At 34.0% G+C, this 16818-nt stretch overlaps 1 protein-coding gene across 4 annotated transcripts in view; it reads right to left on the reverse strand.

Annotated features, from left to right (window-relative positions):
• The window catches only part of METTL15 (methyltransferase 15, mitochondrial 12S rRNA N4-cytidine), a 375848-nt gene that overhangs the window by 274383 nt on the left and 84647 nt on the right, over positions 1 to 16818 (reverse strand). For all 4 annotated transcript variants that reach the window (XM_082628457.1, XM_082628455.1, XM_082628454.1 and 1 more), the window contains one exon: positions 11586 to 11722. In XM_082628457.1, the coding sequence (XP_082484583.1) occupies positions 11586 to 11722 (137 nt within the window). The remainder of the gene's footprint in view (positions 1 to 11585; positions 11723 to 16818) is intronic.

Consider the following 16818-nt stretch of genomic DNA (forward strand, 5'->3'; position numbering starts at 1 on the left):
GCTAGTAAAATGGGAAGCTAGGGACCATTAAAGCAAAGTAAAATTTCTAATAGGAAGATCAGGAAAAGAAAATCTTCAAGTCCCAATCACCATCAGTTTCCAAGTAAAGTGGCAATTCCTAGCCTTCTAAATGGTCTTACTGAATCCTTTCCAATTTTACCCTCCTCCAACCTATTCTTCATACAGCAGGCAGAATAATCTCAACGAAAATATGATATGTCAGTTCCCTGTTTCACTGTGCCTTTTCATTGCTCTTAAGATAAAGACCAAAACCTTTAACAAGGTCCTGTGTGGTCTGGCCCTAGCTTACCTCTCTAGCCACTCCTTCTATCATCCACTCACATTGCTCATTTTACAGTCCCTTTAATATAACATTTTCTTTCCTCCTGAAGATCTTTAAATATTCTGTTCTCACTACTACAAATGCTCCCTCTCACTCCACCATCCCTCCCTCTTTACTGAGCTAACAGTCACTAGTCCTTCAGATCCTGACTTGAATTCACATACTCAGGTAGTCTTTCCAGATGTTCTAGACTAGATTAAAACATATTGCTCTTAGAGCATACTGTGCTCACATTGTTCTTAAAACATATTAAGTATGTTCATATTAAGTATGAATTAAGTATTCGTTCTTAGACATAATCCCAATTGCATTTAAATCATAAATGGTGAAATTATCTGTTTGCTATCTATTTTTGCTTCATCGTAAAATCTGTGAAGACATGGACTATATGTCCTAATCCCATTGGAACCACTAGAACTGTCAGACTGCCTGAAAACTACTTAGTACAATGCATTATTTTCTCAAGCCTCGGAACTAAAAGTTTAGTAAACCAGAGAGTCAGGTAGTTTCACCTCCTCAAACGCCTTCACCTTGCAAGATTGGTATCCCTTGCACAAAGGTTATATTTAAAAGTATTCAGTGGGGCAAATACAATATTCTGTTTTAGTAATATTTGCATTACCAAAGAGAGTGAAAAGGTGACAGGCCATCATCAATAATTCAAAAAGATCTAGTTAATTTTTCCAGGTTGTCTTTTTTTCATGCTTGTTTATATTTATAAAAATTCTTTCACTTTGACTATTCATTAGCATAACTAGCCTCCTATCATTAGTAAGATTAATAAGAGCCGTGTCTCATATCTTATTCTTTCAGTCTAAATTTTAGGTAGATAGGGCTGTTTAAGATTATGTGTATTCCTTTACATAATTTTTACATTGGTCCTGAAGACAAAATGCCTGGGTTTGAGTTCTGGCTCTGTTAAAGAATGTGACTAAATTGCTATTTTACATATACACATATGTATATATAAAATAGCGTGGTAGAAAGAACACAAGCAGTGAACCTGAAGCCATGAGGTCAAGACTTGCCTTTGTCTGGGTTTCCTGTGTGAATTTAACCAAAAGTAAGAAATGGTGCCTGAAAAGGTAAATGGTAAAATTCAAGTACTAGAGAACAGACGGCACGACTTGAAACAGATCATATGTGTAATTTAGAATAGATCATATCATATAGGTAAACATATTTATAACTTCCTAAGTTAATGACCATGGAACAAACTTTAATAGAAAAGATGGAGGCCAGCTATTGCTACTTATTTTTTCTGAAAACAAACAAAACAATGGAGGTTCAAATAGTATTATTAACTTAATGTTCCTCAAGGATGTCAGAATATAAGAAAAATATCTCTTCTTACGAAAGGTAAGACTAGACCCTGATTAAAGGCAGTAGAGTCAGTTAGTTAAAAGGTTAAGAATGTTTCATTCACACCCCTTGGCTCAGAAACACGAGAGCACCTCAGACACAAGAGACACTTAAAGTGTGTAGACAGGAATACTCTGAGGATGCTGGTGGGGCCATTTTACATCACCATCTCTTCATATCCAGCCACCAGTATCTTTATCATTACATCTATTTAGGGATTGTAATTCATATAATGCAGTAACACCATGGGCAGAAATGGATAAGTGCTGTCAAAACGTGCCCTGGATATGCAGAATCTCTCTAGTATGGGAAAGAACCACTTCTGTGGTTCTTCCAGAAGAACCACAGAAGTAAAACATTACGGGAGCAGTAGCTTTAAAGAACTGCATCCTCCAGTAAGAAAGTAGAACCATCCTAGAAAAGGAGTCCCCAATGCTAAAATTTTTGCAGTAAGGGACTATATATTTCAAATAATTTTCTAGCTTCATATCTGAGGTAAAGATTCCAGCCCCACATGACTGAACAGTTAGCAGGTCAAAGGAGAATCTACACACATAAATATACAACAAAGACAGGGCCTATGAAAAGATCCTGGAAGAGAAAAGAAGAATTCTGTGCTCAAGATACAGAACAAAAACATACTTTTGAAAAGGATTTATTATATATACAAAAAAAGGTTAGAATGTGTATACTTTGGATCCCATAAATTTCAAGAAAGGTCTGCTGACTATGAAATAAAGCATTAAAATGAGATTATAAGACAAGAGGAAATAAAAAGGAATTGGCAGAAAATAACATGTCAATAAAATTAAATAAGACTACAAGAAAAGAAAATTTCCAATAGCTGAATTAAAACTTGAACAAGAGGCAGTAAAAACCATAATTGACACTGTAGAAAACCAAATCTGTAACACATGGAATAAGTCTGAAGAGATTTCCTATAATACTGAGGCAAAGTAAAAGTAGCAGAAAACACTAAGAAAGGAAATAAAAGACATGTGGGACAGATAACACTCCAACCAACAAATCATAAGTGCTCATAGGTTAAAAAAACCGAGAAAAGAGTAGGGGGTAACTAACACAAAAACTCCTTTGTAGAGAAAAGACCTGATCCATAAGCCAAAATTACTCACAGAGTACATAGAAAATTGATTAAAAAAAAGAGATTAATTAGTAATATTTCTTAGTGAAATTTATGAATGTCAAAAATATTCAAAGAAATATATCTAGTAAGCATCCAGCCTAATAGTGGGAGGAAGGAGTGAGAAACAGATTACCTAGGAATGGAAAAAATAAACTGGGTTGACCTCAGACTTCTCCACAATACTACATGTCAGAAAAAAAAGAGTAACATCTATACAATTCCCAAAGTGCCATCCTAAATAAACTGTTGCCCATGTAAAAAAGCATTAGAAACACACTGTTGGGTAGACAAAGACATAGATGTTTCCCTTTTGCATATTTCTAGAAAAACTAAGATGTAATCAATTGGTGGAGAAATAAGCCTACATAAAGAACTTGAAAGGGGACTTACAGTGTTATAAAAAGGCTAGTGGGGTGCATTGAAATGAATTAAATCAATTTAAGTAAGATTACTTTAGATATTACTACCAAACAATGCAAATGTTAACTAATAATTTTCATAATAGTAGATATTAATGTCTAAAAGCCAAAATCATATTTTAAAAGCCAAGAAGTGGGAAGAGAGAGGGAAATAAAAATTCAGGAAATAAGTTCTCACTTTGCGTGGGATGGTTAATCAAAAAATATTTCTTTCTGCATAGTTAACAGTAAAAAATATTTAAGTACTTTTAATCTTAAAAAATACTAACATCAGCCAGTAGTAAATTAAAAAAACTTTTTAAATGTCATCAAACTTGCTAGAGAAAAGGCAAAAACAAATATGTATATGTGGATAATGGACAAAAGAAAATTTAAATGCCAAAGATAATTTCAATAAAACACAAAAATAGAAAATATAAAACCAGATGACAGGGCTTCCCTGGTGGCGCAGTGGTTGAGAGTCTGCCTGTCGATGCAGGAGACACAGGTTCGGGCCCCGGTCTGGGAAGATCCTACATGCCGTGGAGCGGCTGGGCCCGTGAGCCATGGCCGCTGAGCCTGTGCGTCCGGAGCCTGTTCTTCCCAACGGGAAAGGCCACAACAGTGAGAGGCCCACATACCGCAAAAAAAAAAAAAAAAAAAAAAAGACAAGATGACATAGAAAGAGTAAGCATATCCTGATTTAATTACCCTTTACAAAAAACAGATTTGTTTACACAAAGTAAATACATCTGGTATTTGTTGTTTATAGGAAGTACATCTAAAATAACACAGCATAGAAAGACTTAAAACAGCAGTAATATGGATAAGGATAAGACTATATTAGAATTAGAATTCTAATAAATTAAGTTATAATTACATAAAGGAAATATTCTGCAACCAATAAAACTATTCTTTAAGGTAATTTAATGAAATAAGAATGTGCTGATAATGTACAAATAGAATCATATTTTGTAAACTATATATGTGTGTATGTATGAGTGTATATATATACATATATATATATAACCAAAAAGATTAGAAGGAAGTACACCAAACTGTTAATTTTGGTGGTGGTGGGCTATGAATAATTTTAATTTTCTTCTCAGCACTTTTCTGTACTTTATCATTTTAATTAAGAAAAAATATTAGTCAGAAACATAAATACTGTAATCAATGGAAAAATATACCATCATCAATAAAAATATATCAAGACATCAATTCTTTCTAAATTAGTATGTATTTAATACAATTGATCAAAATGGTTTCTAAACTTGGCCAAGATATTCCAACATTTTAGAAGTATAAAAAAGTAAAACTATCCAAAAAGTTCAAACAAGAAATAGTACATACAATATAATGAAATATTGGCAATTAAAAAGATGGAATGGGGAACCCTCTTGCACTGTTGGTGGGAATGCAAATTGATACAGCCACTATAGAGAACAGTATGGAGGTTCCCTAAAAAACTAAAAATAGAACTACCATATGACCCAGCAATCCCACTACTAGGCATATATATATACCCTGAGAAAACCATAATTCAGAAAGAGTCATGTACCACAATGGTCACTGCAGCACTATTTACAATAGCCAGGAGATGGAAGCAACCTAAGTGTCCATGAACAGATGAATGGATAAAGAAGATGTGGCACATATATATAATGGAATATTACTCAGCCATAAAAGAAACGAAATTGAGTTATTTGTAGTGAGGTGGATGGACCTAGAGACTGTCATACAGAGTGAAGTAAGTCAGACAGAGAAAAACAAATACCGTATGCTAACACATATATATAGAATCTAAAAAAAAAAAATGGTTCTGAAGAACCTAGGGGCAGGACAGGAATAAACATGCAGATGTAGAGAATGGACTTGAGGACACGGGGAGGGAGAAGGGTAAATTGGGTCAAAGTGAGAGAGTGACATGGACATATAGACACTACCAAATGTAAAATAGCTAGTGGGAAGCAGCCACATAGTACAGGGAGATCAGCTCGTTGCTTTGTGACCACCTAGAGGGGTGGGATAGGGAGAGTGGGAGGGAGACGCAAGAGGGAGGAGGTATGGGGATATATGTATATGTATGGCTGATTCACTTTGTTATAAAGCAGAAACTAACACACCATTGTAGGGCAATTATACTCCAATAAAGATGTTTAAAAAAAAAAGATGGAATGAAATACACAAAATCATTACTACTGATTAAGGTGGTGGAATGATAAGTGAGTTTCATTTTCTTCTATATACTTTTCTGTATAAGTTTACCCCAATGAGAATATCTACTTTTATAAACTGTTGAAAGTAACAGCTTATTATATTTTTATAATCTGCTTTACCTACAGTCAAATGATGGAATCAATTATAATTTTTACTTTTTCTTTATACATGTCTATATTCTCTAAACTCAGTGTATGGAGCACATATTATCCCTAAATTCAGAAAACAAAAAATTGTTTAAAAAAATTGTCTTCCAATATCCATCTTCCACTGTGGTAAAAGTCAGCCAACACCCCACTGCTCCAATTTTAATGTGTTTCCTCTTGTACAGTCTTCAGAGGCAACAGGGAAAAGTTTCAGTTTTCAAACAACAGGTGACCTGACATGTCATCTTTTCTGAAAGAGCTAAAATGGGTTAGCCTAAAATTCAGCTTTCCCATGAATTGCTTAGTTTTCTGTGAAAATGTTAGTTTCTATTTTTGACTTAGTTTTGACAGAGTGAAGAACATGGGATTTTTCAGGAAAAGCATAGGCTACTCTTTGACAACAACAAAATAAATAAATAAATGAAAGAAATTATTATATTTTCTCAAAAGATGTAAACGTTGAAATGACAAAATGCTTCCTTTTTGCACACTTTACTGCAAGTTGTAATTACATATGTATTTTTTATTACTGAATCACCTTATGCAATGAAAAACAGTTTCAAAATAAAAAACAAAGACAAATAATGAACAATGTTATTGATTTTCTTAAAAATACATATGTAATCCTAGATATCAATTACAGGATTACATATGTTTTCTTTTTGTTTGTTTGTTTGTTTGTTTTTGCGGTATGCGGGCCTCTCACTGTTGTGGCCTCTCCCGTTGCAGAGCACAGGCTCCGGACGCGCAGGCTCAGCGGCCATGGCTCACGGGCCCAGCCGCTCCGCGGCATGTGGGATCTTCCTGGACCGGGGCACAAACCCGTGTCCCCTGCATCGGCAGGCGGACTCTCAACCACTGCGCCACCAGGGAAGCCCCATATGTATTTTTAAGAAGACAATGAATTTATCTAATTTGTCAATCCTTCCAACAAACCATCCATCCATTTATCCATTATCCCCAGAAATAATCCATAGCCCGAATTTGTGTTTATCTTTGTCATGTGTAGTTTTATACCATAACTATACATGTAGATATTTATAAATAATATATAGCATTACTTGGCTTTTTCTACTTTACATAGATATGCGGAGATGCGTCATATAATCTCTAGGATTGTTTCTTTTAGCCATTGTTTTCCCTTTCTCCATACTACCCCCCCACCATTAATTCCTTCTTTTTCAAGTTCTCCATGATTGTATATACAAACAATGCATATACAATTTTTTTAACATTAAAAGATATCCATGAAAAATAAGTATCATTTCCCCCATGTGCTCACTTTCAAAATTGTTACATCTTCCCAGTTTGATAAGTAAAAAGTATTATACCATTATTATTTTAATTTCATTTTCCTCCTCACTGCTACTTACGTGGAGCATCTTTTCACACATTGATCTTCTATGATTGACCCTTCTATCCTTTACCCACTTTCCAAATTGGAATTTGTTGTCTTATGAAGTTTGAGAGAACTCTTCCTATATGATAAATATTGATGGGGTTCAGGAAAAGCTACCTCAAAATATGGCAACTTGGCATAGTGAATATCTTTAAACTGAAGGAATTTGAGAAATGGCACATGTAGGTCATAAGCTCTTCATGTGAGAGATGCCTGCCTAAACCCAAAAAAGCTACCTTATCTCTGAAAATGAAGGGACGAGAGGAATCTAAATAAATGGGACTTGCTAAATTTTGCCCACATTACTATCCTTAGCTCATACCCTTTGTCCTATCATATTTTTCTGTAACTTTCCACTCTTCATCAAATCTAATATAAAAATGCTCCAGTTTTACTGTATCTTTGGGTCTTCATTTCCTTATGAAGTCTCATGAGTCATGTAAAACTTAAATTTATATGCTTTTCTCTTATTAATCTGCCTTTTGTTACAGGGATCCCAGTTGAGAACTTAGAAAAAATATATTTTTCCTCTTCTATAATATCAATCCTTTTCCTATCCTCCATATTACTAATATATCTTCTCTAAGTTAACTGTTTGGAAATTTTACCATATGATTTTTGCCATATATTTTTTAAATTTTTATATAAATAGATATTTCTATTATTTATTTTTATAGATTTATGATTTTGAGTCTCAACTAAGACAGTTTCTTACCTTTGGATTGTATATATAATCTCCTCAATTTTCTAATAGGACTTTTATTTTCAATTTTTTCATACATTTTTACTCTATCTGGAAATTACTTCTGAATCTGATTTAAAATAGGGGTCCATTTTATTTTCTTCAAGTTTGATAGGCATTGTACCAACACCATTTATTTAATAATGCACTCTTTTCTCAATGAATTAAAACACCTTTATCTTCTGTTAAATTCTTTTATGTAGTACAATCTATATCTGGATTCTCTGCTCCACTAACCTACTTGCCTATTCTTATGCCAGTATAATATTGATTTCACTACAGTGACTTTATAGTGTGATCTGACATCTGGTAAGGCAAGTTTCCTCTCAATTTTTTCTTTTTCCCAAAAGACCTTGTCACTCTTCCCCCCATATCTACTCAAGATTATATTACCTAAGTTAAAAAAAAACACACATAAGTTAAGGTGAAATCAATTAATATACTTCCTGGAATTACAATAAATACATATACGAATTTGGGGAGAAATGGCCTTCTTTTATAATAGTAATTTGTTTTACCCCCAATCACATATGCTTTCTCTTTTGTTCAGATCTTTTACGTCCTTCAATAGAATTATACAGGTTTATTTTTATTTGGAAATGCGTCTTTCTTGCTAAATTTATAACTAAATATTTTATAAAGTTTTAGGTGCTTTTAAGAATGGAATATTTTTTTCCCATTTCCCTTTCTAGGTATTTAGTACTTGAGTAGATTTTTAAATTTTTATCTAACCATTTTGTATCATCTTATTAATTTTACAAGTCCTTTTGGGTTTTTAAGTATTCAGTCAAATCATTATTTTTAAAAAAAAGACTATTTTAACCTCTCTTTAGTTTTTTAATTACATCTGCCAGACCTTCCAAAAATACTGATTAAAATATATATAGAAGTTAATCCATATTTACAACCTGATTTTTGACTAGATTGTTACAGTATTTCACCTTTTGGGAAAATAACTGCTATTTGTCCTTGGTTAATAGGATATTTTACGTTTAAGTAGTTGACTTATATTTCCATTTAACTTACAGATTTTAATAAGAACAGCTAGCTGATCATTGTGATGCTTATCAACCTATCATTGATTGACTATCTGATATGGAGCCATCCTTGTATTCTTGATTTAAACCCTATTAGGCCATAGGTATTATTCTTTTAACTAAATGAAGGGTGAATTAGATATGCTACTATTGCATTTTGAATTCTGCATTTATATACTTCAGTGAGGTTGGACATTTTCTCTTTTTCCTTTTATGCTATCTCTAGCAGAATTAGGTATTGATACTGGATTCAATATAAAATGAATTTTAGGAGCTTTCTTTATTTACCATGGTCAGGACTAGCATAAAAGGCAACGTTTTTCCTTTTATTTTTTAAAGTTATTTATTTATTTTTGGCTGCGTTGGGTCTTCTTTGCTTCTTTGCTTTGTGTGCGGGCTTTCTCTAGTTGCGGCAAGTGGGGGATACTCTTCGTGGTGGTGTGCAGGCTTTTCAGTGTGGTGGCAGAGCACAGGCTCTAGGCACGTGGGCTTCAGTAGTTGTGGCATGCCAGCTCAGTAGTTGTGGCTCACAGGCTCTAGAGCGCAGGCTCAGTAGTTGTGGCACATGGGTTTAGTTGCTCCGCAGCATGTGGGATCTTCCCAGACCAGGGATCGAACCCATGTCCCCTGCATTAGCAGGCGGATTCTTAAGCACTGCACCACCAGGGAAGTCCCTTTTCTATTCTTTATAAGGGCTAGATAACAATTGCAAATCTGATCACTGTGCATTTTTCTATGTACTTTACTTACCTTTCTAATCTCTTTTATGGTAATAACCTATTAAAGTTTTATAATTATTGAGTCAATTTTAATAATTTATATTTTGCTAGGACATCATTTATTTATCTAGGTTTCATATGTTGCCACAGAATTACAGTAGTATCATCTTATAATTTACCTTGTGTCTATGGTTGGTCTTCTCTCTCAAACTTAAGCATATAGTTTCGCTCTCTCTTTCCTTTAACAATCAGTGTGAAAATGGATTTTGCTATTTTCAAAGAATGCAAAGAATGATCTATTGGGATTTCTTTCTCCTTTTTTTTTTTTTGTTTTTTTGGTTTTTTGCTTTTCAGTTTCTTTGATTCCAGCTTTTACCTGTATTAATTACCTCTTCCTGCTTTATTCTGATTTATCTTATTGTTCTTTAATTAATTTATTAGGTTAGGCAAAGGAATTATTTTGTCGATGAACTAAAAATATCTCAGTAAGATTTGAGACAAGATATAATTTAATAAAATGAGATTATTGGGTGATGGGTGAAATACATCCTATCTCTATTAAGACATGTATACCTTTTAGCAAACCATTTAATATGTGTAGCTAATAGTTTCCACATCTGTAAACTGAAGAGAATACAGAGCCTCAAGATTCCTGTTAAGTAAAAAATTACACCTGATAAAATTGATAATTTTAAGTTCCATTTAAGAAACTAGGGTGTTTGGAAGAATAAGAGACCTTGGGAATCACTTCCTTTAGAAACAATAATATCTAAGAAGATTCAGGTTGTCTATGATAGTGAAATATAATGGAGACCTATACTCATTCTATAAATGTTCAGGTCATAATCAAGTGAACTCCTAAGAAGTTTCACAAATATGAATGCCCTAGTACAAGACCTTCTTAAAGAAGGTGCATCTAAGTTACGTTGCTTAAAATGACAGAAAGATTAAAACAACAACAACAACAACAAAAAAACTACTATGCTACTAAACCACATCCTTATATTTTTCTTAGAAATAAAGAAGCTGGGGTCAAATGGGTTTCCAGGGACTTCATAAACACTGTGATCTTGCGAACAAAAATCTAGGTATATTTATTTACACTTTTATTGGGAGAGTTAATCACATTGATGGATTTGCAAAGAGTCTGGGACCTGAGAGAGGTTGAAAAAAACTATTCTAGGTTAGTAATCCAACTTCTACCTTTAGTCTGTGATCAAACTTTTCTATGGTCATACTTTTGCTACTTCACCAAAGAGACCTTCTCTTTGTTGGATAGCTACAACTAGTAAAAACTCTAGTTTACGTCAAGTCAAACTTTATCTCTAAAATTCTCATCTATTTTGTTGATTTCAGTCTCTGGAGCTTCACACAGTAGAACAATTCCCCATTACAGAAAATAGCCTTTTACATATTTGGAGATAGCCATCTTAATTCCAAGATATTTTTCTTTTTCAGGCTGGTGTCTTCTAAACAACATAGCATATGGACATAACTCATTAATTCAAAATTTTTTCTCTAAAGGAAGATGCTTTAACAACTCATGAAGACAATAACTTTATATTTTTTAAAAGTTCTCTAGTAAATGCTCACTAATTCTGATAAATGGATAGAGTGCTCTACATTTACTTATGAATTTCAGAAAGACTTCAAAGAAAGCAATTGCATTATTGTTTCATGAGTTCTACAGAATTCTACAGAATTTTTACATATTAGTTATTTACTCCACTAAATTCTTAGAAACTGTAACTCATAAAGTACTTAAAAAATGTTTTTAAAGTATGGGTTATTTGTCAAAATACTATTCATGGATGGATTTCAACACATTTTCAAATTTTAGCCAAAAATAAGTTTTTGTGTTTATACTTACTTACAAAGGATAAATGCAGTAATATCATTATTTTAAGTGATTCTAAAAATATCGTTTACATCAATTCTTTTTGGATAAAAAGGGAGGAAATACTTAGCGGAGTGACATATAGTATCATACAAGGGAGAACAAATTCCAAGATGGTAAACTAAGCTCCATAAAACTTAGCAACAAAATTAAATAACTATACAAGTGTATTACTTACGGGTACAATTCTGAAAGCTGTTCAGCTATTGCATAAGCTGTTGGGTCTCTGTCTAAGGCATACAGAGTAATATCTGACTCCTTCTGTAGAATGGCTCTTGTGTGTCCTCCTGAACCAAATGTCATATCTAGAAAAAACTAGCCAACACAGAAAAAGAAAATTACCACTTAGCATGAACAAAATTTATTCTTGCCAGCTACCTTATTTCTAGACACACATAATGCTTTTCAGAGCTGATAGCAAATAGAAAAACAAATTACTTTTTTTTTTTTGCCTAGAGTTCAATTTGTTATACATGAGATCTGGATCAATTAAGAGTGACAAGTCCAAAAGAATTTGTCAGAGTAACAGCAAAATGATAATCTTTGTCACATGCTGGCCAATTCAAGGCAAATTTGCATTTCCCTCCATAAGTTCAAACTAGCCACAGTGTTGTGCTGCTAGCTTTTTACTGCTGTCAAGCACCTGACTAAAAATGATATTTCCAACAATTTCTAATCATTTGGAGACAGCTTACAATTGGTGTGGCTCACTTTATCTCAAGTTCTCTAAATGCTTTATATTAAACATAAAAAATATTCAAGAATACAGAGAGAGAGAGAGAGAGAGAGAGAGAGAGAGAGAGAAAGAGAGAGAGAAAGAGATTATACCTAACAGTAGTCATAGGACAAATATGTAATTAACAAATCAGACCTGAAAAAGCCCAGGGCTTAAGTCAAAACACCTGGGATAAATTATAGCCTTGCCACCAAGTAGCTACATAGCTTTGGAAAAGTCATTTAAAATTCCAGGGTTTTTAGAATTCTCCAGAGTTTAAAAAGAAAAGGAAGGTCTAGAAGAAGATACTCCGACACCTGCCTAATTGGTAAGGTGACATATAATTTCTCATCTAAACCAAAACACTTTTGGTAGTAAAAGATTTGCCAGGATAACAGGATACAAGGTATGGGAGTACATATGTTTAAATGCTTGGATCACTGAAGACACATAATGAAGTTAATTGGATCTGAATCTATTTCTTAGCTATTTTATTTGGCCACACTTAACAAAACAATGCTGGCCCACTTAAAAAAAAAAAAAAAAGCCAGCTGGCAGTTGGGCAAGAAACTAGACCTGGACCATAAGAAACATAAATGTAAACAAGGTAGTTGATTGTAGTTGGTTTAGAAGTCAAGACACTCAGCACATCCTCTCAAAGTTACACTCTTAGTTTAATGTGCTCTCTGAATAAGCCTCACTGGTATGATGAAAATAAAAACAGTTATTCCAATAATACTGAATACTGTGACAAATAACATACACTATAAATCAGACTGTTAAAAATATTTAAACATATAACTTTTTAAAAGTTCATGTGTACATTGCACAAAGGAAATTCCTGTAATGGATTTGAACATTTCCCTGCCCTGAATGTTACAACTTATTTCAGGGAGAGTGGTCAGAGACAAGGCACAATTATGCTCTGATTTTTTTTTTTTTTTTTTTTTTTTGGCTATAAGCTACCATGCCGAGTCCTGTCCTCTGATCATGTCCTCAGAAAAGTTAGCCTACTATTCAAAGAATAATATGGAGGAAATCTTCTGATCAAAATTGAGAAGAGGATGGATGTAAAATATAAGATGTAAATGCGGTTTAAAAAAAAGGTACAAGCACTGCTTCTTAACATAAATTTTTTAGTATAACTTAACCTTGTACTTCTATCACTGTCAGCACAAAAGGTATGGCTACATATATTTTTCACCTTTTTAAACAGTAACTTTAAAACAACACTTAAAGTCTTATTATTGGTATGGCTGTTAGGAGTACATATTTAATCTCAAGATTGAATAATTTCCTCAGTCTGTATACTTATTTTATGCATCTATGAGGGTAAAAATCTTCTACCATAGCTCGCCATAGCTTGCCTCAGTTTTAAAATTGCTAGAGGTTTACCATGACTTAAACAAATAACTTTTCCAGGCAAAAGTATATACCACTTTCTTGTTATGCCCCGATATCAAGTCTTATATAGCCCTGGATTTAAACTGAGAATATATCAAATAAAATAATTTGCATATGATTACCTTATCCCAAGCCAGGAAAGTCCCAATCAATATTTTTTAAAAAATCCTTATGATTAAAAATATTTTGGAAAATGTGAGATGATTATAATCTACATGATTATTTTTTTAATATATCATGATTATGCCCTTGGAGATGTACTGACAATCAAGGAACTTTCCATAGGAAAAAAATAATCTATTATTACCAGTCAAGTGTAAAACAAAGCAAAAAGTGGGAGACAAATGGGATTTATGAAACTAGAACTGAACCCCACAATATGTCCTGGGTTAATAGGTGATTGGAGCCATCGACTTCCATTTTTAAAATTCTAATGTACACTGTCCATCAAATATAGTAAGTGACTTCTAGGCCTTATGAGTCACCCAGCACTACAATTGAAAAGGGAGCCAATTAGTTTTTCCATTCTCCTGGGTCACTAACTTGACATAAGACCACATTTTTTGATTTGTACAACTTGATAATAAAATAAGGCGACTGGATGATTTTTTTGCTTAACAAATGCATAAGAACAACATAACAATGTTTCAAAATAATCCTTTTATGAATCTCAACTATGTATATATGCAAATGTTTATCTTATGCTCCAAACATATATGGAATTCTTTCTTTGAAATTACCTGATATAATTTATCTAAAAATCCGAACCCATATGATACCAAGAGTTTTTTCTGGTAATTTCACTCATCACCTTTATAACCCTGGCCAAATCATTTTAACTTTCTGAGATTCAACTGCTTCATCTAAGAAATGTGGATAAAATGTACCCTTGTTTACCTCAGATATTTATAAAGGTTATCTTATTTCTTCCTTAAAACAATGAAGTAGGTGTTAGTAAATTTTACATACACAGAAACTAAAATTACACTAAGCTAGTAAATGGCAAATGTAAGAATTGAATACAGGTGTACCTGGCTCTAAAACCCGTGTTCTTTCTCCCACTGACTCTGCATTAAGTCAACAGAGTCTATATCTGCACACTGCTTTATGACTTTCCAAGCATTAATGTTTTCCTACTTGGTCTAACAAATACTCTGTAACAGGGTATGGAAAAGTGGCATTATCCCCATTTTTACAATGGGGATTGTAAAAATTTGCATATTATTATGCAAATTATGCATATCTTTCAAGTTCAGAAAGATAATGTGACTTAAGATCATATTAATAGTAAGGGAAAGAGAATTCTAAACAAGGTCTCACCAACTCTGAATTCTGTGATTTTTCTGAAAAAAAATAAAGAGAAGAAGGGAGGGAGGAAGTGAAACAATAAATAAGAAAAAAAATAAGAGGATGGTTAAGAAAGAATCATGGCAGAGATGGCTTTACAAAAATTATACAACAAAAGCTTAGTGTTTTATAGATGACCCATTCCCACTGGAATTAAGGCTCTTGAAAAGCCATCTTTCTGTATCTTTATCTCTCTCTCTTTCTCCCTCTTCCTCTCTCTGTGTTCCTCTTCTCCTGTTTCAAGAAGATGCCTAGGTATCTAGAGCTTTAGAATATATGTTCTTTGAGGATATTTGCATGGAAGAAAGAAAAAACTTTCTATCTTTCCTATCATTTGAAGACAACCACTTTTGTTCGGGTTTTTTAGTTTGTTTGTTTTTGCGGTACGCGGGCCTCTCACTGTTGTGGCCTCTCCCGTTGCGGAGCACAGGCTCCGGACGCGCAGGCTCAGCGGCCATGGCTCACGGGCCCAGCCGCTCCGCGGCATGTGGGATCTTCCCGGACCGGGGCACGAACCCGTGTCCCCTGCATCGGCAGGCGGACTCTCAACCACTGTACCACCAGGGAAGCCCAACAACCACTTTTGTATCTTTTAGTTAGAAACAACAACACAGTTCAGAAAGAGAGAATGCTAGTTACCCTGGGTAGGTGGTATCTTTAAGGAAAAGAGATGAGAGACTTCTTTGAAATTGAGTAGGAGAGACGGAAAAGATGAACAAATTCCAGAAAGGCGCAGGACCAATAAAGTGACTGACAGGTGGTAAAATCTCAGAGCAGCTGGCTAGATGATGGACTGAAGGGGAAGGACCCTCAATCACAGGGTTCCCAATGTTACCAGAGATTTCCATGCCTCTCTATTGCACAGAAGAAGCAGAACATTTGGTCCCAGAGGGTCTACAAAGATTGAAACAAAAGGCATCTTAGGGGAAATTAAATGTGACATGAGGTGAGTAAGAAGGTGCAAGGTCTCTGCATAGCTCTGTATGGTGTCTGGGGTCTGGGGGATAAGTGAAATTGATGGCTTCTCAGCACAGGGAGACTGGGGATCAAAATCAAAGTGAAGGTGATTTAAAGAAAATAAAAACTAGCATTTGAGGCAGAGGATTCATCACGACAATTCTCCAACACTGCCTCCAATTCAAAATGGTAGCATCAGTGCACAGTAGTAGGTGTTTACTGTATATTTAATGATGTGATATGAAAAAAGAGCTCAGTCTCCCAATGTAACTATGATAAAGATTGCAACACTCATTTGTGCATATGAATTCAAGAAGTAAGACTCATTATGATAGGATCACATAAAATAGTCACAAGATGCCTAGCTTTTAAGTCATTTAATGTCAATGTATTCCTAATATTAGCAATTGATTCATTAATGAACAGAACTTTTTCAGAACATTAATAATGATCTGTAATTATATAACTCTATAGCACCATGTTTTTATTTGCTGATCAGTCTCCTTTACATTTGAAATAAGAAAGTGAACATTTCTTATCTTATGTTAGCTCTTTTAATCAAATACAAATAAATGACATTTTATCCCATGGTCTTCTAAATATCATAGAAAAGATTAGATTTTACTTTTCACCATGATGAGTCACAGTTGAATAGTTGAGCTATAGCTGCGGATCTGATATGGACATGGTACAGACACAGAATTTCAGAGCTCAGAGGGACATAACAGACTATTCCACCTCCTCATTTTACTTATGAGGAGACCAAGGCCCAAAGAAGGTAGCTGGTAGCTAGTTGAGGGCAAAGCTAGTATTAAAACTCAGACCCTGTGCTTCTTCCACTTCATCTCATAATACTCCCCCACTGAAATTATATATTCACACTGAAATAAAAACAATCGTTCTTTGGAAAAGCATTTTCTTGATATGAAGATATATACAAGTGGGAATTCTGCACCTTAAGCCTCCAACACAGTTAAAAACAACCACT

Source organism: Mesoplodon mirus (genome assembly GCF_964341445.2).
Source record: "Mesoplodon mirus genome assembly, chromosome: 7".
Classification (NCBI taxonomy): domain Eukaryota; kingdom Metazoa; phylum Chordata; class Mammalia; order Artiodactyla; family Ziphiidae; genus Mesoplodon; species Mesoplodon mirus.